This window comes from Equus quagga, chromosome 5 (genome assembly GCF_021613505.1).
Source record: "Equus quagga isolate Etosha38 chromosome 5, UCLA_HA_Equagga_1.0, whole genome shotgun sequence".
In the NCBI taxonomy this organism is placed as follows: Eukaryota; Metazoa; Chordata; class Mammalia; order Perissodactyla; family Equidae; genus Equus; species Equus quagga.
Window position 1 is genome coordinate 37,738,663 of NC_060271.1, and position 26,463 is coordinate 37,765,125.

The window sequence follows — 26,463 nt, forward strand, 5'->3', positions numbered from 1 at the left end:
GGGCAGGAGAGAAGGGGCTGGTAGGGCATCAGGTGGACCAAAAGGTGCATTCTGGTTGCCCACATTGCCCCCAGCCTGCTGGCCTAATGCTGCAAAGTTTTGGGCAATGTCATCTCTGCCAGTGACCCCTCAGTTGTCCACTTGCCCATTTGTCCCCAACGGGATTAAGTTGGGGAACAACACAAGCTTCATTTCTGACAACTTAGGTGATGTTGGTTTCAAATAATCCGATCTGCGTTCAGGCACCTTCTGCCGCTCTTGCTCACCCTGCAGGGATAACTGCCCGCCTGGCTTACTGCTCCCCAAGAGGCAGATACTGGGGTCCCAGGTCACCCAGCCTGGATGCTGGCTTCAGAGTGACGTGTGACATCAGGTTACAGGGAGGTTTCACTCCCTCCGGGCTTTGGGCTCCCTGTGTGTGGCTGAACGTCATAAAGATACCAGGGTTTGGAACCTCAGCAAAGCCAAGTCAGTACTGGAACTTCACCCCTCAGGCCCTGCCCCGGAATCAGAAATGAGTCTCTAGGAGGCCAAACATTCAGACGGAGGGGACCGTCCACCTGTCCACCCACGAGGCCTTCAGTTTCTGGTGGTAGGAAAGGCTGTGCTTATAATTAGAGAGAAAACCATAGTCTGCGGCATGAAGGGGAGTCACTCTCAAGTTCATCAGGCCTCGGTTTAGCTCACCCCGTGAGGTGAAACAATTCACTGGGCTGAAGAACATGTGCTTTGACGGTTCTCGCGGGCTGACACCCGTGTGAGTCTTGGAAATTCAAACCTCTCATCGATTCAGTGCCAATGGCTCGATGGAAGGGAGCATCGTGGTTCCAACAAATGATTCACTTTGATAACCGAAGTGTGCGTGGAACTCAGTGCTCTGGTCCTTCCCTAATCATCGCTTGGCACTGAGGTCAATGAACTCAAGCCTGAACGCTTGACTCAAGCTAGTTTTTAACAGTCGTGCCCATGGGATTTCTCTCTATCTCCTTTGGTCAAGCCCTGTTGGGGGCTCTAGAGTCTGAACATCAGCCATTCCTTGGCCTCCTTCAGCACACTGCTCTGACCAAGACAGAGTTGGAAAGAACCAATTCCGTGTCAGTTCTGTGTTGCAAATGGGAAATTAGACACCCCCGCCCCACCCCATAACTTCCCACCCGTCTCCTGAGAGGCCACAAAGTGTGTTACAGACATTAGCAAATGTTAATCCTCACAACGTCCCTGGTGGGAACCAGAAGTGTTGTAGATGAAGACGTTGAGGCACAGAGAGGTGAGGCCACTGGGAAAGAGCCACACAGCAAAACAGTGGTCGAATCAAAAGAAGGGCATGGGGTTCTGTTCCCCACCTTAATGACTCTGCTCTGCCAGATTCATCTCAGTTAGGGCACTGGTGAGCACACTGATGTTTCAGGTGACAGGGACATCACAGCAAAGGTTTGCTGGGTTAACAATGGCAAGCATTTCCCTGCGCTCAGTCCCCAAACCACTGCCATACTTGGTATGTTTGTCACGGACCTAACTCCATGGCAGGCTCTGCCTGCTTCTGGCACTGTCCCTTCTGGGCTCCACTGTGTCTGGTTGAGTCCCACCTGCTCCTCCTGGGCGGGTGTTTTGGGGAACTGTGGGCCTCTTCCACCTTGGCAGCTCAGGTCAAGGCTGCGGGGACCACTCGGCTGTCGATGGCTGACAGTCACTCTGAGGTGGAGCCTGGGTGACGGAGGAGCTGGCCACTGTGATGGGTGCTCCGGGCCAGGCTTCCCCCGCTGAGCAGGAAAGTCCACAGCCTGCCCAGGACAGGCAGGCTGCTGCCCCCTGGTTGCTGGGTGCTCCAGAGGAAACGGCAGCAGTCTGCTGGGACGTTGGCCGGCAGTGGAGGGGCACCCTCAGCCCGAGGCCGCTACGTACACTCGCATGGCTCTGGCTGCCCCTCCTCCCTGGCTCTCTCCACGTTGGGTCTGGTGGAGCATCAGTTCCTTACACGTTGGTGACTTCCAGGCCGTTGTAGCCCTCCAGACGGCACTGCTCTGGTCGGTCTTGGGAGTCATCATCTCCGCAATCTTCGTTTTGAAGAGAGCCATAGTCATCATGGAAATCAGGGTCTTTGCTGCTGAAGCCCCTTCCTATCTTCCCCAGGGGCAGCTGAGAAGAGAGGAATAAGACCAAAGAACAGGAAGGATAGAGAAAAGAACTGAATGTTTTTGCATCTGGGAAATGCAGGGTTTCCAATTCTAATTGCTGTGTGACTTTGAGTAACTTATCTAACCTCTCTGTGCTTCTCTTATTAGTAATAATACTCCACCGCACAGGAAGACTGAGAGGATTTGGTGAGTTAACATTACGAGAAAGCCCTGTGTTCCCAATGGAAGGAACCAGCTGGTCACCAAGGATGAGGACAAGTACAGTTTTTCTGATGATCACAAAGGTCTCCCATCCTCCTCTGTGGGAGGAGAGTGGAGAACGGGTATAGTGGAGAAGAGGTGAAAATGTCTGAGCCTGGGCATGAGAGCTGACTGCATTCCCAAGTCAAGAGGAAACATTCTAGCACCAGTCGGTGTGGCAGAAAGACAGTGGGTTTTGGAGACTCACAAACCGAGGTTCTCTGCCACTTCCCAGCTGTGTGACCTCGAATAAGTCACCTGCCCTCTCTGAGCTTGAGTTTTCTCAGCTACAAAATGGAAGTAGTAATTCTTACCTCCCAGAGTTGTAGAGGGTAGAAATCCCCTCAGTAAAGCACGCAATGAGCGGCCGGCAGAGAGGAGCTATCATGGTCACCCAGTCGGCCCTCGAGAAAAATGCCTCTTGCTGTGAACCCATCTCGATTGCAATAGCCATGATAGTGCAGTGTGATTATTTCTTTAGTTGCCTGCCTTTCTTTCCAGACCAGTGTTTCTCAACCTTTTTTTCATTATTGCCCCCTTAAAAAGGAGCCTGCTTAGACATTTTTTTTCCCTAATCACACCCCCACCCTGAAATTTTCATACCTCAGATACGCTGTGCTTCTGTTTATGTGCCATATGTGTGTCTGTGCTTTATACTTAATAGAAGGGGTTTTGCCCCCGCCCCCAGAATCATCTTTCACTCCTTTTGCGGTGCTCTCACCCGACGGAGGAGGCACGTTCTGGCCCGAGAGCACCTTTCGGGTAAGGGGGAATTCATTCGTGCTTCCTCCCCCACGCTCTGCATGGTGCCTGGAACACAGTCAGTACCCAAACGTTTGCTGAACGGTTGGAAGAATGTTTGCACCTTCCAGTTCTGCCGTCCGTGTCTACACTCCTCCATCCCGGAATCCGTGTTGGTCTGAGCCTGTGATCAGACCCAACGGCTCGTGTTTGCAGACCCGGAGGCCCCTCCCCCGCTGCTCACAGCGCTGCAGTCGCTGGAGTTCAAATCTAAGCCGGTGGGTCAGAGTTGGGCTGCGTGGGACCCTCCGGGCGGCCTGGCTGCGTGCAGGGACCCCTCGCCCCAGAGGCCCTTTGCTCTGGGCGGCCGGCTGGGTCCCGGGACCCGCAGGTTAGGGGGCCGCCCGGTGATTCGGGTGCAGGCGGTGGGGGGGGGGGGGGGGAGGCCTCGCGCATCCTGCCGGCCCTTGAAGGCGGCTTCCGGGGCCTCTCTCCCAGCGGTCCCCGTGACCCGGCCCATCGGCGCCCCTGCACAGGCCAAGACAGGAGCTGGGGGACGGCACCGCGGGCCCAGAGGACAAAAAGGCCCTTTCCGGGCTGCGCGACTCGCAGGGTAAGCCCCGGGCGACTCACCCGGCCGGCCTTGTACTTGATTCCTCCGCTGTTCTCCTCCTTCCCCGCCCGGGGGACACTGGAGGCCCTCCCGGGGGGCGTCCCGAAACGCTCTGCCTCCCGGATGCCTGAGCAGCTGGGGAGAGACGCACTCGGAGTCAGCGAGGGGACAGTCTGCCGCCCGCACCCAGGGACATGCTCACTCACACACTCACACTGGTGACGATGACCAGAACTGCCCCGATCGACTGAGTGCCTCCTACGTGCCACCACGGTGCTAAGCACCTCATCAGTGCAGTCCTCACAAGTGCCTAGAGGTCGGGGCGCCACCCCCGTACTGCAGATGAGGTAGAGGGGCACAGAGAGGGTAAGCAATTTGCCCAGGTTCACACAGCTGGAAGTGGCAGAGCCAAGATCTGAACTCGAGTCTCTGAGACTCCAAAGTCTCGCTCTTGACCCAATTCATTCTATGAGGCCAGCATCACTCTGATACCAAAACCGGACGAAAACATCACAAGAAAAGAAAACTACAGACCAATATCCCTTATAAGTATAGATGCAAAAATCCTCAACAAAATAGTAGCAAATCGAATCCAGCAGCATATAAAAAGACTATACCCCACAACTAAGCGGAAAGCTAGGAATGCAAGGTTGGTTCAACATCTGAAAATCAATCAACATAATATGCCATATTAATAAAATAAAGGACAAATCTGGGCTCTGCCACTCACTCACCGTGTGACCTTGGGCAAGTACCTTGGCCCTTTGGACAAGTTTTTCCATCTGTAAAGGACGGATGGCAAGACCGATTCTTCACATTGTCATGAGGGTGAAACTGATGCACGTGACAGGCGCTCAATACTCCGCCGTGTGCCCTGACGGCACTCATTTGAAGGAGGGAATCCACGGGGAGGGGCCTGTCCATCTGTCCAGGTGTTTATTCTCCAGTCACTTTTCAGAGGAGGGGCCTGGGGTAGGGGGGCTGACATGGTCTGCTCACCTGGACCGTAAACACCATTAATATGCCCATCCCTGTCTCCAAACCTCTGTCCCCACAGCTAGCCTTCCCTGGAATGGTCACCTCAATCTCTCAGGCCAGCGCAAACCCCGCCCTCACGTGGCCTCCCCTCACACATGCGATGCTCGCTCTCCCCTCTCAATGCCCAGGGGATTTGGGATTTAACAACATGCTTTCTTCTAGACCCCATTTCTTCCTTCTAGTCTGTGATATTGGGGCTAAAGCACTTTGCTTCTCTGAGCCTCAGTTTTCTGATCCATAAAAGGAGACCATCTTGTTGCAGCGGCCACATGGCACACGGTAAGTTCGGGGCCAGGATGGGAAGTCAGGACCCCTGATCCAAAGCTGCGGGCTGCAGCCAGCAGCCCACACTCACCTGGCCGGGTGGAAGATGGCACTCATCTCCTCTGCCAGGTGTCTCCGGAGGATGTGCTTCCCGCTGGGGATGCCCAGGGCGGTGGCCATGGCCTCGGCATTGAACGTGGGTTCCAGCACCAGCACGGCCCCATGGACGCCGCTGTTGGTCAGGTTGTCGGCGTATTCCTGAGGGTGAGGCACGAGGCTGGTCAGCCTGAGGGGGCCGCCCTGCTGGCCGAGGGGGCCCCAGCTCCTGGTGGGGATACGCCCCCAACAGCAAGGGCTTGACCCCCTGGGGAACCAGTTAATTTAATACTGATGGGGTACCCCACCCCCACTCTTTTAGGGCCCTGAGGGCCGTGCCCAAGACGATTTTGTCACTGTCACATCCCCAGACCTTGGCAGGCAGCCCACAGATACTTGTTGAAGGAGAAGATGGGTCTGGATTCAACCTCACACTTGCTTCAGAGAGCCAGGCCGGCTCAGCATCCGCCACGCCCACGAGGAGAAAAGCATCATTAGTCGGGTCCTTTGGTGGGGGAGGGGGAGCCGTTCCCTCCTCTTGAGTGACAGGAGGCGGGTTATTCTTGCTGGTCCGGGCAACGATGCCCCAGTTCACACAAAAAGGGATATTGATTTGCACACAAACGTGCATGGGATTTGCCTCCGCCCCAGAGTCACCCCCACCCCCCATTCCCCCTCACCTTCAGGTCAATGTCTCGCACCCATTTGAGCACCCGCTGGTTGGTCCAGACCACGGGGTCTATGTTCTGCGTCTCGCAGCGGGCCCGGCGCTCCTGGAGGGCCTGGTGGGGAGGGAGAGAGTGGGTCAGCTGGGGGACGAGGGGGCACACCAAGGTCACACGGGGAGCGAGGGTCCACGGTGCTGGCAGGGACCTTAGCGTGCCGGTGTGAGGAGTCCTGGCCGGGCCAGCCATGGCTGCTCCAGCCACGTCAACCCATGGCCAGGCGTTTCATTCTGGGGAACGAGGAGAAGCCCCCGCACAGGGATGGAGGGAGACGGGAGGCAGCGATGCCTGCGTCTGGGAGCATGGGGCCCACAGCAGCTGCCAAGTCTGTATATCCTGGCCCCGCTCACCTGACATGGAGGAGGTGCTCAGTCCCTGTGTGTGGAGGGACGACCAATGACGAGGCCCTTGCAAGTGGGGCCAAGGATCCCGGGGGTCCACCCAGCCTCTGCGGCCAGCGAGTGTCACCCTGGTACTAAATCTCACCCCGGGTCAGCCTGGTGCCCTTTCACAAGCCTCCTTGGGGGCCTAGCTCCCAGACAAAGGGTCTGGACCGTGGTGGGCAGATCCTTCTCCAGGCCTCCTGGCCTCCAGGTCCCTCCAGTGTGCCCTGACCAGCTCCCACCCCACTGTGCCCATTTCCACTCTTTACTGTCATGCTCTTCACGCACGTCTGCCTCCTGGACCAGGTGAGGGCCTGTGTCCTTGTCACTTCCTGCACCCAGGGCCCTGCACTGGATGTTTGAGAAGGCCATGAAGCCCCCTCCTCTGTCCCCTCCTCCCGACCCGGAACTGCTTGTGCTCTGACATCACTCTAAGAAAAGGAAGCCATCTGGACTCAGCCTCCCGGGGCCCAGCAGCTCAGGGCCCCTCCCTCGGGGGATATCTGCAGAGATGCTCTGGGCAGGTTCTGGGGGAGCTGAAGCAGAACCCCCCTGCTCTCTGGCTTGGCAGAGCTCAGAATCCAGGGGGCCATTCAGAGTCCAAACTCTTCAACATGCCCCACAGTCCCGTTACCTACCCAGCATGCCCGTCCACTCCCCCCTCAAACCCAACCCCAGAACCACACCGGATCTCAGTTCTTCTGCCACCACAGGTCTGTCCTCTGGGCCTTTGCCTCTGCTGTTCCCTCTGCTGGGTTGCTGTTCCCCTCCCGCCTTCTACTGATTGATCCCTGGAACTCCTTCAGAGCTCAGTCTAGCTGTCACTATCTCTGAGAAGCCCTCCCTGATCCCCCTGGAAGCTTCTCCTCTGGGCTTTCATAAAGCCCTGGGCTTCTCTCATTGGGCCTCTTTTTCCATGGTTTTGTGGCCACCAGCTTCTCTGAGTTCTCCCAAGCAGCGGGCTCTTGGAAAATGAGGTTCCCCATTTCCCCTGAATCGAGCACAGGGCTTGGCCCATGCCTGATGAGCAGGTGTTGGCAGGAGGGAGGAGGGATGCACGAATGCATGGATGGATGGGCAGGCGGCGCATGGGGGGATGGACAGGCACCGATACCAGAGGGGAAAGGAGGGCTGTGGACGGCGCCCCCACCCCTGTGCCCCAGTGCTCACCTCCCTGCTGAAGTTCACTTGGTACAGCAGCTCGATCCCCAGCAGGATGCTGACCTGGTGGAACTTCTTGGACACATTCAGGTGCTTCTCCAGGTCCCGCTTCATCAGGGAGTTCAGCATCCGCCCATCGACCAGGTGGTTCTGGAAGGCCTGGGAGTACTGGGACAGGCCGATGTCATTCAGCCAGGCCTTGGCCACCCAGTGATGGTCCAGGTCAGCGGCTTTGGACAGGCTGGTGAGGAGAGACATGGCCAGCGAGAGGGATGGGTGGGGAAAGGTGGCAGAAACAGAGGGACAGGCAGAAAGGAGGGAGAGAGGGGCGGAGATGAAGAGAGAGGGAAAACAGCAGGGTGGGGGAGGGGGACCAGAAAGCCATAGAGGTAGAAAGAACAGGGATGGAGGCAGAGACAGAAGGGAAGAAACAGAGGGCAGAGATGGGGAGAGAGGTGGACGGAGGGGAGAGAGAGAGAAAGAGAGGGAGAGAAAAGGAGAGAGACAGAGAGAGACAGAAATAGAGAGAGAGAGAAGCCCAAAGAACAGAAATGAATCAACAGAGAGAGAGGCCAAGGGAACAGGAAGACAAGACAAACGGAGAGTGAAAAGGGGCAGTGACAGAGCAGCAGGGACATCTGCAGCAGGAAGCAGCCCCCCCCCCGGGGATCGTGGCACCCCCAGCCTGCCTGGGGCCTCTACAGAATCCCTGAGGCCCACGAAGCCTTGGCCTGGCCCGTCACTCCTTGCACTTTGCCCAGTTGCACAGTGACACGCGTTGGACTCAGAATTCAATCCCACCTTTTGCTTATTCGAAGTCCTCTCTCCTCACCGCCATATCTCAGATTTCTCTGTATCCCACACAGAACCCATCCCAGTGCCTCGCACACAGTAGGTGCACAACGAATACTTCTCAAATGGATGGAAGGGTGGGTGCTCCTTGCAGGGGTTGAGGTGGGGAGTGGTCCCCTGGCTGTCATTCCCCCGCCCACCACACGGTGGCAGCCTCGCAGAAGGAATGAGGGCAGCGCCTCCCACCTGCGGAGGGACTTGGAGAGATGACGGACGCTGCAGGTAGGAGCGCTGCCTTGTCTAAGTGGGAGCCCCAGGGGACCATGAAGGGATCATGATGGACTTACACACTCACGCCGCCCTCCTTCCCCGGCCGGAGATCGGGGCCAGCATCCTTCTCTCCCCACCAGGTAGAAGGAACACCCGTTCTCAGCCGGGGGGTCGGCGTGGGTGGGGGGAGTGCAGGCTGTGAGGAACCGGAGGGAGGCCCCCTCCCTGTGCACCCATCTCTGGGGGGCCGCCCTATCCGCCACCCAGCTGGAGATCTTGGTGGGCTTTCCAACCCCGCCTGACTCGGCTTCCTCCTTCCTACTCCCCACTGTTCACTCCAGGCACCATCATCTCCCCCCTGGACTTCGCCCTCTATGTGCCTCCCTGCCCCTGGGCCCTCTCCAGCCCCTTCCCCAGGACAGAGCTAACGGATAGCCCCCCTCGTGCTGGTGGTCCTGGATGGCTCCTTGCTGTCCGTCCTTCCTTCCCTCATCCCATGAGCATGTACTGAGCAGTTCCTGAGCGCCGTGCTTGGGGTAGATGCCGCCATATAATGTGCCCATCTTCCCTCCTAACCCCTTCCCTTCTTTCTCCACCCTCACGGTCTCCCATCTCTGGGTGACACGCACTTCCAGGGCCCTGGATTACATCTGTAAACGAGGACTCCCAAATTCGCCTCTCTCCTCTCTTCTGAGTCCCAGATTCTAACAAACTGCCTTCTTGACATCCCCTCCTGGCTGTCACAGGCATTTCACATTTAATGGGCTGCAAATGAAATGCCCCGTCCCCTCTCCCCACTCTCCCCCACCCCCACCTCCATCCTGCTCCCAGGTCCTCCCTTGCCCTGCCTCTCCCCTCCCCCACCCCCTCCATCCAGCAATCACTCTGGTCAGCATGTGTGTCCTCTTCTCTCCTTTTCTGGGTTGAAGCCACGACCACCTCTGGCATAGATTTCTGTAATGGCCTCCGGACTGCCCCCCACCCCACCCCCGCCCCTTCTAATCCACTTTCCCCGTGGCTGCCAGATGGCCTTTTAAAAACATCAATTGGATCATGTCACTCCTCTGCGGAAAACCCTCCCGTGGAGGAACCGTAAATGCATATTACTAAGTGAAAAAAGCCAACCTAAAAAGGCTACATACTGTGTGATTCCAACTATATGACATCTTGGAAAAGGCAAAATGCTGGAGACAGTAAGAAGATGAGCGGTTGCAGGGCCCAGGGAGAGGGAGGATGGATGGGTGGAGCACAGGGTCTCCGGGGCAGGGAGACCATGCAGTACCAGCCAGTAATGATGGAGGTGCTTCATCCTACATTTGTGCAAACCCACAGAACGTACAAGACCAAGGGGAAGCCTGATACCCCTGTGGACTTTGAGTGAGGACAATGTGTCAATGCAGGTTCTCAGTTGTAGCAAATGTCCCATCTGGTGGGGGGCGAGGATAATGAGGGAGGCTGCGCATCTGTGGGGCAGGGGGTACATGGGAAATCTCTGCACCTTCCCCTCAATTTTGCCGTGAAACTAAAACTGCTCTAAAAAAATTGTTTTAAAAGAGTGAGGGAGGGAACAAAGGCTTTTTCAACAAGCAAAACTGAGAGAATTTATCATGAGAGGAATGAACTAGAAGAAATGTTAAAGGAATTCAAGAGGAAAGAAAATAATAATCACATGGAAATTCGGACTACGCAAAAGAATAAAGATGAGAATTCTTCAAACTCAACAACAACCACCACCAAAAATCCAATGCAGAAATGGGCAAAGGACTTGAATAGATATTTCTCCAAAGAAGATATAAGAATGGCTGATAAGCACATGAGAAGATGTTCAACGTCACTAATAATTAGGGAAATGCAAGTTAAAACTACAATAAGATAGCACTTCAGAGCCATTAGGATGGCTGCTATAAAAAAAGAAAAAAGAACACAGCAAGTGTTGGCAAGGACGTGGAGAAGCTGGAATGCATGCACTGTCAGGGAGAATGTAAAATGGTGCAGCCACTACGGTAGACAGTATGGCGGTTCCTCAGAGAATTAAAAAATGGATTACCACAGGATCCAGCAATTCCATTTTGGGGTATATATCCAAAACAATTGAAAACAGCATCTTGAAGAGATATTCGTACACCCACATTCATAGCAGCATTATTCACAATAGCTAAAATGGAGAAGCAACCCAAGTGTCCATTGATGGAGGAAGGATGCCAACAAGATGCGCTTGACACGTACAATGGAATACTATTCAGCCTTCGAAAGGAGGGAAATTCTGCAATATGCTACAACACAGACGAAAATTGAGGACATTATGCTAACTGAAATAAGCCAGTCACGAAAAGACAAATACGGTATGATTCCACTTATCTGAGGTACCTAGAGCAGCCAAATTCAGAGACAGACAGAAAGTAGAATGGTGGCTACAGTTGCACTGGGGAGAGGGGAAGAAGGAGGAATTATTGTTTAATGAGTGCAGAGTGTCCGTTCTACGAGACGAAAAGAGTCACGGGGGCAGATGGGGGGGCACGGCGGCACCACCACGTGAATGTGATTAATACCCCGAACTGTACACTTAAAAGTGGCTAAGATGGGAAACTTGATTTTACGTGTCTTTCACCACAATAAAACCATTTTTTTTAAAGAATAAAGATGGTTGGAAATTGTAAATATCCGGGTAAATATTTTTCTCATTTGCTAATCTCCTTAAAAGATAATAGACAAAAATTTAAAAGAAAAATAATAACAATGTATTCTGGAGTGTATAATATATAGAGATAAAAACGTACGAAAATGACAGCATAAAGCCAGGAGAAAAAAGCATCTGACACTATATACAAAGTTGCATAATACTATTTGAAGATAGTGGTATGTATATTGTACCATAAAGCAACGATTAAAAATAAAACAAAGACACATAGCTCAGAGCCAGTAGTGGGAACATTCAACTAATAAAAGCCAGTCAGTGGAAGAGGGAAAAAAGGAACAAAGAGTGGATTTAAATAAAATAAACCAAGAAAACTTTTCCGTGGCTTCCCTTCGAGGGAATAAAATCGGAAGTCGTTGGAGGGGCCTAACAAGGTTGGGGCTCCCCTCCCCTACCCGGCTCAGGCTAGGGGGCGCTTCCAGGATGCACTGAGCCTTTTGTCCCTCGGGGTGGGGCTCCCCTGTCCCTCTGGTCCGCTGTCTTCCAGCCCTGCCCAAGCCCCCAGGCCTCAGCTCCCGCCTGCAGAGTTCTGCTCTGCCTACTGTCCGCTGTCGCAGTTGCTCCCCAGCTGCTACTCTGCCCCCAAGTGTTTCCTTCAAAGCACGAATGACACATGGAACTGAAAATTCACTCCTCTAGGGGCAGGGACGCTGTTCTGTAGGCTCTGAGTCAGCCCATCGCTGGATGCATCATAGACTTCGTGGAAAGAGGAAGGGAAGGAAAGATGGGCTCCCAGCTCCGCCCCCCTCCTCCTGCCCCTCAGCCACCTGGAACCACAGGGGTCTGCCCCCACGGGCCGGGGTCTCCTGGTCTCCGGTCCTCTTCACCTGCTTGGCTCCTACAGGACTCTGCTGAGATGTCCTCTCGCTGAAGCCTTCCAGGCCCCTCGTGCTGAGTTAGAGCCCCCACCATGCCCGGTGCCTCCAGGGAGCCCCCATCCCTGCCCTTGTCACCCTGGACAATTGCTGCTCATGCGGCCAGCCGCCCACTGTCAGCTGCTGGAGGGCAGGACCGGGTGTGGCCTCTCTACTAACACCCAGGCTCCCGCCCGGCTCAGAGGTAATGTTCAGGCTCCTGTTTGATAACCCAACGCAGGGGACCCAGAGCGAGGCTGGAGAGCGGGGCATTGGCTCTAGCCCACCCGGAGGCTGCCCAGCACAGAGCTCCCAAAATGGAATCTTCTAGCCCAAGACAAGCTCCCCTCTAGGATGAACGGTCCCAGGACAGACCCCTCCCAGCCCTCCAGGGTCGGCTCCAGCCTTGTCACTTCAGACGGGCCCCGCCCAGGCCCGGTGCTCAGTGGCCTCCCACTGGGGCAGGAGGTGGAGCTCATGGCCATCTGCCTCAGATGCCACTGGGCCAAGGTCGCCACGCATGGAGACCAGGACTGCCTCCTCTTCTGTCCAAAGGAAGGGTTTGCTCAGCAAATCAATGTGCAACAAGACATGAGGTGGGAGGTGGGGGCTGCCTTGCCTAACCCGCTTGAGAGAGGCCCATCGTCATCAGCAGAATCCATCTGTGGGCCAATAATTAATGCACTCCTGCCCTTCGAAACGCTTCTCTTTTCATTAAAGCTGTCCCCACAGGGCCTCCGCTTGGCAATGCTTCCCCAGCTGTTGGTTTGAGCCGTTCTAAGCCCCCAAGTCAAATAAAACGGCATGACTTTAAAAGTAATTCAGACGTTTTATAAAATTGACACTGCTCCCTCCCCAAACTGCTGCTAGATTAGACCCTAAAATCTGAGTTTGGGCACAGAATCTAGATATCATCTGGGTTATTATTCAACACAGAAAACACAAGGCTGTTCTGGCTCCATCACCCTTAACTTTGAGACCTTGTACCTCTGTGCCTCAGTTTCCTCATCTGTAAAATGACGATAATCATGCTTGCCTCTTGGATTGCGAGGACCAGGAGAGATAAGAGAAGGTAAAACCCATTCAGTGCTCCATCAGTAATAGTAGGAGGAGCCGTGGTCGTCGTTTTAACACAAATGTGATGTGGGATAGTGGAAAGGGAATTGATTTTGAAGTCAGAAGTTTTTAGTGTGACTTTGCGGCCACTATTTCTCTGGGCCTCACTTTCTCCATCTTTCAAATGGGTGTAAGAGGGTCCATCCCCCACTGATGTTGTGATGGTTAAATAAAATCATGTCCATAAAGTAACAGGTGATGGGTTGGCAGGGGTTGGTGGGTTTTGTTTTCAGTATTTTAGAGATAAGGGAACCAGGCCCAGAGAGGGCTGTGTCAGGCCTAAGGTCACACAGGATGTCACAGGTGGAAATCTTCTTTAAGATTATTTCACTGGGGTTCCTACCTGGGCATCCATGGACCCCTAAAAGTTCCATGGGTGGGTCAGAAAGTCCCAGAATGCAAAGTTGTGAAGTTTTGTAGATTTCTTCTGGGAAAAGTGTCAGAAGTTTTTATTAGATTCTCAAAGGGGCCATGATCCCCAAAAGTTAAGGAACCACTGTCCTAATTTCACCTCTTTACCTTCACAGGTGGATAAACTGAGTCCCAGAGAGGGCAAGGTCACATGGCAAGTTGGAGACAGGCCAGATTTGCACAGGGAATGGATCCTCAAATTCAGGGCCCTCTCTTCTCCAGGAAGCCCTGGGGCGTCTAACGCTGGGGCCCCATGATCCTTGCAAACAGTCCTGCTTCCAGCTCCCATAACTTTTCAAAATCTGTTCACATCTGGCTGCTGAGCTGAACCCACCCCTTTCTGGCAGCATGGCATCTTGGCTCCTGGAGGTTTCGGGGTCAGCTGAGTTTTGGGGAACTTGGGCGGCGAGCCCACAGTTTGGGAAGCAAAGAGGGCAGCCCAACCCTGCCCAGTGAACACAGGCAGCACTTACTGACTGAGCTGGGAGTGGGACCAGGGGCTGGAGGGGTTTCCAGCTGGGGTGACCGAGGACAGCGAGCGCTTTGAGTGTGGGGTGCTTGCGGGGGCCCCCAGGAGGGGAGCTGAGCGGGGTGCTGTTCTCCTCCCCCTGCCCCCATCCTCCGTCTCTCAGCCCCAGCCTGTCGTCTTCTTGCTTTGAGCTGTTACCTGAGTTTCTGATCAATCCATCTTGTTATTTCCTGCCGCCTGGGACTGAGGCCAAGGGCCCTCTCCGGGACACATAGGGATTTGGTTCCTGTTTCCAAACCAGCCTGATTTCCCACCCCCAGCTCCCTCTTTTTTTAATCCACAAAGCTGCTTCTGCAAATAATAGCACACACCACCAGGTTTGATTAATTAACTGCACAAAAATGATGGGGAAACCAGTGAAGGAGATAATTATGCAAAACAGAAAGTGTCAGATTTACCAGCTAGTTCTTTCTCCCCCCTCCACTTTCTGAGAACTTGCAAGGGGTCCTTCCCTTTTCCCTGGAGCTGCTTAGTGAAGGAGGGGGCCACTAAAAATCCTGCTCACAGAAGGTCAGGGGAGAGGCAGTCGTGGGGTGGGGGAGGGGATGAACAATGGGGGCAGGAGGGCTCTGGGGGACACACCCCATGGGAGGGACCTTGGGCCATTCCCAGCTGTGCTCATTAAAAGAGGCCCCTCCCACGGCCCCACCCTCTGGGGGAGAGACTGCAATAAGCCGGTGCGTGCCCATTTCTGCTTCCCTGTCTGATTCTGCTTCTGCCTGCCTTCTGCCATCCTCTCTCACCCTGGAGTGGTAAGAGCTGAGGTTTGAGGTGGATGTAGGCCAAATTTTCACCAAATTTCCAGATCTGCTGGGGCTGGCCCTCTGAGGTAGAAGAGATCTGGGGGTGGGTAAGGCCCCCCACACCACACTGTGGGGATCCTAGTGCACTTGGGGCCTCACTTAGTCCCAGTGTCTCCATCTCCCCATGGGGAGGGCTGGCCCAGAGAGGGACTGAGATGTGTCTGAGCCTCCTGGCTGCTGGCATTCTGGGACCATGTCGGTCACACCCCATCCTCCCTCACACCTGGCCCAGCCCAAGCGCCGGTTCCCCCCACCTGTGTGATCTGGGGCTCTTGGGGTAGACTTTTCTCCCTTCTTCCCAGGGGCTGGGCCCAGGCTGGGTGCCCTGGAGTGCTGGCTCACCTCCTGCCCGCCTCAGCGTCGCGATAGTCCTCGATGGCCAGCCGCAGCTTGCGCCGGTGCAGGGAGCTGCACACGCCGAGGCCCAGCTCCAGGTCCTCGTCACTCAGACTCAGCAGCACCTGCTCCGGGGGGGGGGGGGGGGGGGGGGGGGGGGGGGGGGCCGGGGCGCCCAGAGGGGGGGGGGGGGGAGGGCTCCCGAGGCCTCCCAGGACCTGCGCTGGCGGGGACCCAGCCCCAGAGGGGTCTGCTGGCCGGGCTGCCTCTCCCCAACCCCCTGCCCATCCTCCCTTGCCATCAGGCAGAGCTCTTGGAGCATCTGTGCAGCCCATCTCAGGGTGGCTGCTCCATGAGGCGGGTGAGATGGCCCTCCAGCCCTCTGGTCTCATCCCCTTCCGCCACGTAAAGGAAGGTTAGTCCCATTTTGAAGATGCGGAAGCTGAGGCTCAGAAGGGCTATGTGCCTTGCTGGGGACACAGTGATTTATTGGGGACTGGAGCCCGAACCCAGGTCAGCTGGCTCCTAGATGACATCTCCTCCTAACTGGGGGGTGGGAGTTGGGGGGCAGGCCAGCTCCGGGTTAGCGAAGTTCATGGTGGGGGGGCGAGGGGGCATTCCCACAGGGGTCCTGGAGGCGCCCTACCTTCCCACTCTTCACGTTCTCCGCACAGGCCTTGACGTACATGGGCATGGCCATGACCACCTCCAGCCAGGCCTGGACGGCGCCCGCCTTCCAGTGGGACATGGGGGTGGTCCTGACCAGCTCCACCTGCTGCAGCCGGTCCGTCTGCTCCTCGCCCTCCGACAGGCTGAGGCTCTGCCGCGTGGGGCTGCACTGGCTGTCTGAGTCTGCAACACACAAGCACGGATGCCGCTTTGGGGGGCTGCACCCCGAGTCTGCACTCCCGGGGTGCCAGGGAGGCAGGGATGTCTTACCCCCTTGCATTTCTTCTTGTCAAAATCAAAATGGCTTTTGTTTTGCTTTGCCGCCCCTCCCCCATTACAAAAGTAATCTAGTGAAAAAAAGAATTTAAAAAACTTAATCCAGAAAAGAATACAAATAAAATAGGAAGCGAAAATCACCTCAAATCCCACGCCACCCAGAGACAGCAGCTGCCAGTACTTAGTTAAATATTCCTTGGGAAACACAAATGCCCACGCTTCCAAACACACAGACCCACGCGCTTACACCACGCGTTCGTTTGTAAGATGCTTTTCTCGTCTTCGCTCCGGAGGGCAGGCTTGCATCTCAGCAGAGCTCTGCAACATCTATTGACTGCACAGGACTCACGGAGTGGACGCTCCGTCATTTACTGCACCCACCTCCTGCTGATGGGCAAGGGTTGTTCCCATTTTTCACTACTGTAAACAACACAGCAACAGTTGTCTTTGGGCAACTGGGTGACCTATTTTCCTATGACAAATGGAGCCTCAGGTCCATCCCCTAACACCCCAAAGCCCGTTCCTGGAGCGCCCCTCACAGAAAAAGAGTTCATCCACCTGCATTTTCCAAACCCATTCTTCAATCAGTGGTTGTTCAGCTCCATTAACACCCGATAAACATGCCGAGTTCAAGGTACACAGACTCGACCAGGAGGCAAAATGAATCTGGATCTAAAGCGGGGTTACATAAAGACCCAAGCAGACAAACTCAATACCATGAGAAACGACAAGTATTAAAAATTAAACCTGATTAGAAATGACCCTACTGATAGTGTATATTACAAATCATCACAACAACATAAAAACTGCTTATCCATCAAATCGAGCACGTTCTGTGTATGAGGTATGCGCGGATGTTAACAGTGTTTGAGTTTGGGCGACGGGAAGAATACGTTATTTTCCTCTTGCTATACTTTGTGCATCATCCAAGTTCCATAGTAAACACGCAGACATTTACAGTGAAAAGAAAAGGAAAATTTGAGAAACAGGAAGCAGTGTAAATGGTTATCAACGGGAGTTTATCCGAATGGATGATGCTCCATTCATATGTTGGAATATATGTGATTAATAAGAAATCTGTCACTGGAGAATTTTTTTTAAGGTTTTTTTTAGATTGTCCCTGAGCTAACATCCGTTGCCAATCTTCCTCTTTTTTTTCTTTTTTCCCCTCCCCAAAGCCCCAGTTTAGAGTTGTATATCCTAGCTGTAAGTCGTTCTAGTTGTCCTACGTGGGACACCGCCTCAGCGTGGCTCGATGAATGGTGCTAGGACCGAGCCCAGGATCTGAAGTGCCGAACCCCGGGCCACCAAAGCAGAGCGAGTGAACTTAACCACCCAGCCATGGGGCTGGACCCTGGAGAATATTTTTGATACCAGAAAATGTTCACAATCTATTGCCAAGTGGAAAAGGACAGGACGGGACACCAGGTACAATGCAATCCCAACTGTATTTTTAAAATTACATACCTAGTAATATATATATAGTTATAATTGTGTATATATGTGTATACATACATCGATATATACATCAAAGACTAGATGGAGACATGTTAAAAGTCTTTATCTCTGGGAACGGGTGATGGGTAATTGTGCGGTGAGTGTGTGTGTCTGAATGCGCACATGTCAGTGTCTGAGAGCATTTGTGAGTGTTTGCATACTTTTCTGTGTCCCAAGTTTTCTGTATTGACTATATTATTTTTGAAACTGAAAAAAAGACCCCACGGCCTAGAAATCTTACTTTTTCCAGTACGAAGCCCCTTCCCCCATCCCTCCACCTCCCGCCCCTTAAACTCCTGCAAACTCTTAGGAAACAGCTGCAGGTGACCTCACATCCTCCTCCACCCCAGCTCGGCTGAAGCCTTTCTCCCCGACGACGCCTGGGGGCCTGCAGCTACCCAGCCAAGAGCCCTTCGGAGGCTACAGTCCCCGGGCCTGGAAGACGCCAGCCCGGTCCAGCAGGAGCTAGGCAGAGTGACCTAACTCCGAGTGGGCAGAGATGATGCCTCGTGCCTCAGTTTCCACCTCTGCAAAGTTGGCACAATGCTGTTCCCTGCTGTCCGCCTCCTCCTCTGGGCTGCTCTGGGGTGTCAGTGATGGTGGGTGTCACTGAGTGACAGAGGGTATGACAGGGCTGGTCTGTGCCAGGACGGGTAGGGGTTGAGAGCTCACTGACACAGTCTTCCATCTCCCGTCTCAGGCGGCGGGAAGCCTCTTTCCCCCAGGGAAGCGGCTGAGGGCACAGCTCTGTGCAGGTCGCGGTCTGAGCACGCACGTGTTGCCGTGGCTCTGAAAACAGCAGCAGCTGCCCTTGCAGCCCCACGAGGGGCTTCGGGACCCCCCAGGGGAGACAGCTGCCGGGCTGGGGGACACAGGCCCAGCCCAGGTGCCCTTCCTGCTGGTGCCGGGCTCCCGAGGACAGGCTTGTCTGGCAGAGAAGTCTTTCTGATGGGGTCCTACCGGGGTTGGCCGCTGGCCCCCAGGCAGGGTGTGCCCTCCAGTTGGAGAGCTGACAGCCTCCGCGTTGTTCTTGTAGCTGAGCCCCGTCTCTGTGATGTCCCTCTGGGAAGATGAGAGACGACGTGTGGCTGCATCTGGTTACTCAAAATTCCAGGATGCAGCCCTGGTTGTCCGTTTGGACCATGCCTGTGGAGTTGAATAGACCTTGACTTTGGGCAAATTTCCTAACTCTTGAAGCCTAAGTTTCCCCATCTATAAAATGGGTATAATAGTAATACTATCTGCCTCCTAGGTTAATATGACTGTGATAAATTCTGAATGTGAAACTACAGGAGGCACCAGTCAAGGGTGGCTGTTCCCGATCATAAAGGGCCCCTCCCCTGGGCTCGGGCACTTTCCAGCTGCACTGAGAATTCAGCGGTAGTTGCCTCAGTCCCCTGCATTCCTGGGATGAAATGTGGCTTGAATTCAGCTCAGGTGCTTAGGGAGGGAGCCTAGTCCCTTTTGGTGTCAAGCGCACCTGGGCAGAAATCCATCGTCCCAGCTAGACTCCACCTGGTCCAGGTGGGCGGGGTGGGGCCGCCTCGGGGGGTGGATCTGTCTGTTCTGTGCCAAGGTGCACTGCGGGGCGGGGGGAAGGGTGTTGGCACTGCTTGGCCATGTTGCCCCAAGTAAGGGAGATAAAGGGGCAGGGGAAGGGAGAGACAGGAGAAGACGGCAGCAGGAATCAGAGAGAGAGAGAGAGGAGGGAAGAGAGACTCAAAGAGCAAGGCTTCAGGGGAGAAATATGCCACAGAAACAACAAAGCAAAAAGATAAACAGCAAGAAGGAGCTAAGGAGTGGAGGGTGGGGAGGAGAGAATGACAGACAGACAAAGAAAAAAGCAAACTTCCTGTGTGTGTGTGTGTGTGTGTGTGTGTGTGTGGGCAGGCATGCGTGTGCATGTGTGCACACATGAGTGTGTGTTTTCCTGAGTGTGGTGTGTCTTTGTGAGTGTGTGCGGGTTGTTCTGTAGCCAACAGGCCTGAGGCCTGGGAGAGGAGCTGGCTTTTCAGTTCACAGTACTCATGGAGTCCAGGCTCGAGGCACGCCAGAGGCCAGGCTGAGTTCAGATGGGCAAACCACACATTTTGGTTTCTGAGAACAAACAGCTACACCCCACGGCCCCAGACTGAGCTCCAAGGAGATGATGCTGCAGGAGGCCTTGGGAGCGGGGGAGTCTCTGGGGTCATAAACCATTAATTAAAGGCAGTTTCCCCATGCAGGCCTCACGGTGCCAGAGTTTATGTCTGGGATTCCATCACTCCTGGCTTTTATTTCCCCCGTCTTGGCCCTGAGAGTGCGAATAACTCTCGTTTATAGCCAGGCAGCTCAGCAGAGGCTGCGGAGTTAGAGGGGCCGCCGGGGCCCCCGGCGGAGTCTGAGGAGTGCTAGCCAATCTGGATCCTTCCGAACCCAGGGAGGCCCTTGGTGACTTTGGAAGGAGAAGTCCGGCATCCCCCCGCCGCGCCCCGCGTACACGGGCATGCACCACCGAATGTCGGGAATTCCTTATGGAGGTTTCCCCGAGCGATGGTACCTCACACGGGGGCTTCGCAACCCAAATCCAGCTTCTACCTGTTTTTCTAAATAATATTTTATGGGGACACAGCCTTGCTCATTTGTTTACACAAGCCTGCTTTCCTGCAGAGTTGAGTAGTTGTGACAGATTGCCTGGTTTGTCCAAAACGCCTAAAATCTTCACCCGCTGGCCTGTCACAGAAAATCCTTTACAGAAACCCTGAGGTTCCAGGTTGGCACTGGATGTGAGAGCCCCGGGTGTGAATTCCAGCTCCGCTGCTCACCAGCCAGATGGTCTTTTTGGGGAGTGTTGTAACTTTCCTCAGCCTCACCTTCCCCATCTGTGAAATGGCGTGATAATAATGCTGAAGGCACAGGTCTGCATGAGGACCAAAGGAGAGGACGTACGGTGTTCACAGAGCGCTCGGCCTGGGGTCTGGCATACAGCGGGCGCTCGATGACTGCACGGGGCCCTCGTGCTCTGCAGGCTCATGTCGTTTCCAGTCTAGACCTGCTCGGTCCAGTGCAGTAGCTACAAGCCACAGATGCCTGTGAGCCCTCGTGGTGTGGCCAGTCTGCGTTGAGAGGCACCGGAAGTATACGACACACACTGGATTTTGAAGACTTTGTCCAAAGAAAAAGTAAACTAGCTCATTAATAACATTTATATTGATCACATACTGACATAATATTTTGGGTCTATTGGGTTAGATAAAATATATCATTAGAAGTCATTTCATCTCTTTCTTTTCACTTTTTTATTTTTGAGGAAGATTAGCCCTGAGCTAACATCTGCTGCCACTCCTCTTTTTGCTGAGGAAGACCGGCCCTGAGCTAACCTCCGTGCCCATCTTCCTCTACTTTATATGTGGGACGCCTGCCACAGCGTGGCTTGCCACATGGTGCCATGTCCGCACCTGGGATCCAAACCGGCGAACCCCGGGCCGCCGAAGTGGAACGTGAGCACTTAACTGCTGTACCACTGGGCCGGCCCCTCTTTTTACTTTTTAATGTGTCTACTAGAAAATCTAAAATTACATATGTGGCTCGTGTTATATTTCTACTAGACAGAGTGGTCTGCATGGGAGATTTTTTTTGTCTGTGTTCTCATTCCGTTTTTCCCCTCTGTTGGTGTGGAAGTTAAGCGCCCCGTTTCTCTGTTTTCACTGCAGTGGTTCTCGCAGTGTGGTCCCTGTGCCAGGAGCATCAGCAACACCCGGACTTGTGAGAAATGAAAATTCTAAGAGCTCACTCCAGGTGTTCTGGAACAGAAACTGCAGGTGGGGCCCAGTAATCCGTGTTTGAACGAGACTCCAGGTGATTCTGAAGTTCTAGAACCACTCTTTAATGCTTACTCTTGGAAACTTACTGTGCATATTTAACTTAATGTAACCTAGAGTTGATCACTGTCTTAATACCCGCTCCTAAACAGTAAGAGTTATTTAGAATTTAGTAATTCGGATGGCACTTCCTGACTCACATCCTACTGCATCCAGGATTTAAATTCTGCCCTTTTCAGGAATCCCACAATGCAGACATTGTCATCATGACTATTTTATATTGATAATATTTGCTTAAAATATCTTAGCTCCATGTTTACCAATTTCTTTGTTCTTCATTTCTTCTCATGTCTCAGATCTTCCTTTTAGGATAATTTTTCTTATTCCTTAAGAACATGATTTAGAAGTTCCTCTAACTATTTCGGTAGTAAGCTCTTACAACTTTTGTGTATCTAAAAAAGGTCTATATTTCATCCTTGTTCTTCAAAGAGTTTTTCTGGGGACAGTTTGAGGATGAGGATGACAGCTGGTTTTTTTTTTATCACTTTGAGGACATTGCTCCCCTATCTTCTGTCTTCCTTTTTGCTCAAGAGCAGTCAGCTGCCAGTCTAGTTGGTCTTTCGTTAGCGCCTTTAAAACTTTTCTCTCTGTCTTTGGTGTTCTGCAGTTTCATTCTGATGTGGCTAGATGTGCATTTCTTTTTATTTGTTCTGATTGATATAAATTGTGCTTCCTGTATCTGTGGGTTCACCTTATGAATATTCTCAACCATTATCAACCATTATCTCTTAAAAATATTGCCTCTTCTCCATTCTTTCTTTGCTCTCCTTCTGGGATTGGACTTTCCATCTTCTCTGTCTTGTAACCTAGCGCTGTCCAACAGAACTTCCTGTGATGATGGAAATGTCGTACAATCTGCACTGTCCAGTACGACAGCTCTTAGCCGCATGAAGCTAGGTGCACTTAAAATGTGGCCAGTGCAGCTGACAAACTGAGTTTCCACTTTTATTTAATTCAAATATACATTTACATTGCCACATGTGGCTAGTGGCTATTGTTGTGGACCAGAAAGCTCCAATTTCTCCTTCGTAGTTTTCATCAGCTTATCTCTCTGCAGTGCAGTCTGGGTAATTTCCTTTGACCCATTTTCCACATTAAAAATTCTCTCTTCAGCTAATTAGTCTGCTGTTTAACCCACCCTTTGATTTTTTTTAATGTTACCTACTATATATTTTTTTATTGGTAAAAGTTCTATTTGATTCTTTTCAAGTGTTCCTGGTCTTTCCAGATATTCTCTTGTTGTTTGCTAATGTCTACAATTCCATTTTAAATTTCTTTAAATAGTGCATACGTACTGTCTTGTATTTGGTATTGATAATTACTGTATCTGAAAAGGCCTTGGAGGGTCTAAATCTGCTGTTTGTTTCTGCTGACTCTCACGCATGCTGAACTCATATTTGATCTTATGGGAATCTCCAGGGTCCAAAGAGTGGGTGCCTTCCTCCAGAGAGGGTTTCATTGCTTCTGCTGGGGTGGGGAGGAGGTAGGGAGTGGGGACGATGCCTGGAGCAGAGACCACCTCGTTCCCCGTGGGGGATCCTGGGAGCACGAGATCTCAGGCTCTGTTCCTTCGCTTTGCCACACCCCGAGGTCCAGTCCGCTGTTAACAGTCCTGAGAGCAGCGTCTGTCCCAGGACAGACCCCTGTTTGCATAGTCATCACTCACTGCTCCTGCTCTGGTATTTGCTCACAGCTCTTTGTTTGTGGATGGGGGCACCTTAGGGATTTCCCTTACTTTGGTGAGGCCAATGATGCATTAAAAACTATGTTTTATTCCAGATTTAGTGGTTTTGTAGAGGGATGCCCTTCAGAGTCTGTCTTCCTCCACACTGCCCGAGTGTACAACACTTTTGCTACATTCACTGTCCACCCAGCACTCTTCGTGTCCTGCTGGCACTGCCCATGCATGGGTCTGTCCATCTCCCCTGCCACAAAGGGAGTCCCCCAGTCAGTGGTCAAGTCCATCCACACCTTTTTTATCCAGGCCCGGTTCATGCTTAATGCCATTATGGTGGTCAAAGCCCGAGTTATGGGAAAGAGATGGACAATACCATTTGTTCCTTTTTTTTTTTAAATTTGAATCTGCCCAACATTTGAATCTGCTCCACACCCTTCTCTGGCCCCCTGGATGAAGCTAAGTTCCTCCCAGGACAAGGCTCTGAGTGAGCCAGCCCTGCCGACTTTGCCAGCTTCTCCTCAGCCTCTCATCCCTTCCCTCGGCACCCTGGGCTTCTCTCGTCCGCAACGCTCCTGCCCCACTGCTGTCTCTGCGGAAAGGCCACCTGGAGCTGTCCGCTCTGCCCGCCAACTCCTGCAAAGCTTTGGGGCTGTAGAAACATTGCCTCCCCCAGGGAACCCTTCTCTGGGCACCTAGCGTAGGCCAGTCACCCCCCTGCAACAGACGCACATCCCCACCCCCGGCCCACACTCGCTCGCTCGCACACGCGCGCATTAGTCCCGGCACCATTCCTGCAGGGCACGCTCACGCTGAAATCAGCTGACGGCTGTGACTAGTGGCTGTGCCTGGTGCTGGCTCTGAGCTCCGGGAGGACAGGAGCTGGGCCTGTTTTTGCTCCCTAGGTGTCTCGGGGACCTAGCAAGGGCCCAAACCAGTGGTGTGCTGGTAAACGTTCCGCAACCGGCTCCCGTGTTTTAAACAGGTGCCTTGGTTTGCAGCGTTCGTTTGCTCATCTCTGTGGGGTAAATCCACCCAGCATGGCCCATTTCAGTCACCAACCCAAGGCCACTGGACGTGGAGTCAGGAATCAGTTCGTGAGCCTGTATGAGCAGCTCCGGCCCACTCCTGCCTGGGACAGAAGGAGCTCCAGAGTTTGGTTAAAAGAAGACAAGCAGGAAGGGAGTCGAGGGCAGGCCTCCCTCTCCCGACTCATCTTCTGCCAACCCTGCACCCTTCAGGCCGCAGCAAAGCCACTTGCGTTTCCTCGAACGCCCCGCACGGCCTCATTCCTTTCCTCCCGGCCCACGGCAGGGCCTCCCTATCTTGGCACTGTGGAATGACATTCGGGACTGGATCATCGTTTGGGGGGGGACTGTCCTGTGCACTGTGGGATATTCAGCAGCATCCCTGGCCTCCACCCACTAGATGCCAGTGAGCGCGCAGTGTGGCTGCTCCCGGAGCCCCCATCCTGCTGCCTGGGCCCCTCTGTTCTCGGCCAGCCCTGCTTGGGTGGCCAACTGCGGTCAACACTCCCTGCCCTTGGGTGGTGGCGGGGGAGCCCCTGTCAGCACTTTTCAAGCCAAAAGCTGAATTCTCCTTTTTCAAACACTGTATTATAATCGAAAAAGTGACATTTTGCGGCCTGATAACGGCCCCTGCATTGGATGGAGAGGCTTTGCTCAGCCCTGGCCACAGCTGCTGTGAAATACCTGCAAAAGACTGGCCTTGGAGCGCTGGCCTACAGGATCACACAGCTCGGTTTAAACCGCATCAAATCACTAACCCTGTAGCTGCTGGGCCGACAGCAGGACCCCGGGTGGCCCGGCCACCAGCTCACAGTGGTCCTGATCCCAGGGCCAAGCAGGCCCTTTGGAGGCCTTGAGCTAACAAAGCTGACGGCAGTCCCACGACGTGTCCCTTAAAATACACGAAACCATCAAGTACAGAGGGTCCAACGGAGCCCAGCTTTCCCCAATGACTACTTTACACTTTAACAAAAAAAAAACCACATTCTTTCCTTTCCCCTCATTTTTGGTGCTGCTGCCTGGCAAGGACCTAAGCTTGTGCTCACTGAGTCTGTCCCCTGGCTCGACAAGCCCCATGCCCCTGCCCCCAAGCTCAGAGGACAGCCTCCTCCAGTCATGGTTCCCGCCAGCCCCTCCTCCCAGCACTCGGGAATTTTCTGGGGCATCAGGGAATTGATTTCTGGGAGCTGGCCAGCCTCCACGCTGCTCTGCGCTTATTTCCCAGGTGTACTCTTGGCCAGTATTTCCTAATTTTACAGACTTAGGTGGAAGACGCTGAGAAGAGGTCAGGGGACGGCAAATACCGGTGTCTAATGACAACTACTGATTGCTTTAAAAAGTAGATATCAAAGCTTTCTCCTCCTTGCTAACCTGTTCTACTGCTGAATAGTGCCCACGCTGGGGAAGTCCTTCTTAGAGTCTAACCTGCGACTGAAGCCTCCCCCCTTTCTCGTTTACTCTAGCGAGGTATTCCAGCCGGCTGCCGGCCTCCACGCAGTCCCAGGTCTCGTCCCACATCCAGTCCTCTTCCGACACGTTTTCCTGGCCAACTTCTCACCGGCTGGATGCCCCTAAAAGGTGAATTCCGTGAGAAGCTGGGGGTCTGTAAGCAGAGGCTGTGGGAAGGAGCCATCTTCTCCAGGCGCCCAGGTAGAGACAGCACGAGTTTGCGTCTGCTCAGCTCTTGGAGGCAAAGCTGGGAGCGCTGGATGCTGTGGGGTTCGAGGGCCCAGCGTACCGGCTCCCTACCTGGATTTTCAGTCCCCCCTCTTCCCTTCCCCGACCCTCTCAGCTCCCCCAGGGCCTCAGGACACCTCAGGTTCCTTCTGTCCCAGCTCAGCCCGCTTCTGTGAGCCGTGTGGACTGCGGTCATTGTGATGGCCATGAGACCGTGTCCCTTTGCTCACTGGGTCGGGGGGACCACCACGGAGTCAGAGCCAAGAACTCTGCTCAGGACGGGCATCGGCGATGCCACATACGGGATCCTCCCAAACCATTAATGCAAACCGTCCAACCCCCCATCTCCCTCAAAACGCCTCGCAGCTGCCTCCTGGGAATTCCCTACACCAGTCGTGAGCCACTTTGTGTCTCGCACAAAGACCAATTTAGGAACAGCAAGGATGTTTATGAGCCGTATTTATTTAATTTCCTTCCAAATGAAGAGGGCTTGGTGAGGCTCGTTGCGGGGGGGGGGGGGGCGGGCGGTGACATCCTCACAACCGAGACACCTCTAGGAAATGCCAAGGAGAAAACTCG

The 26,463-nt window shown here is 53.7% G+C and overlaps 1 protein-coding gene across 3 annotated transcripts in view; it reads right to left on the reverse strand.

Annotated features, from left to right (window-relative positions):
* Positions 1-1,142: 1,142 nt before the first annotated feature.
* Positions 1,143-26,463, reverse strand: part of KAZN (kazrin, periplakin interacting protein) — a 438,209-nt gene continuing 412,888 nt past the window's right edge. The window contains exons 8-14 of one of the 3 annotated variants that reach the window (XM_046660681.1): positions 15,849-16,054; positions 15,209-15,327; positions 7,406-7,637; positions 5,808-5,909; positions 5,123-5,289; positions 3,750-3,864; positions 1,143-2,136 (exon numbers count right to left, since the gene is read on the reverse strand). In XM_046660681.1, the coding sequence (XP_046516637.1) occupies positions 1,972-2,136; positions 3,750-3,864; positions 5,123-5,289; positions 5,808-5,909; positions 7,406-7,637; positions 15,209-15,327; positions 15,849-16,054 (1,106 nt within the window). In that variant the 3' untranslated portion in view covers positions 1,143-1,971. The remainder of the gene's footprint in view (positions 2,137-3,749; positions 3,865-5,122; positions 5,290-5,807; positions 5,910-7,405; positions 7,638-15,208; positions 15,328-15,848; positions 16,055-26,463) is intronic. The other 2 variants (XM_046660680.1, XM_046660682.1) reach the window with 2 other exon arrangements.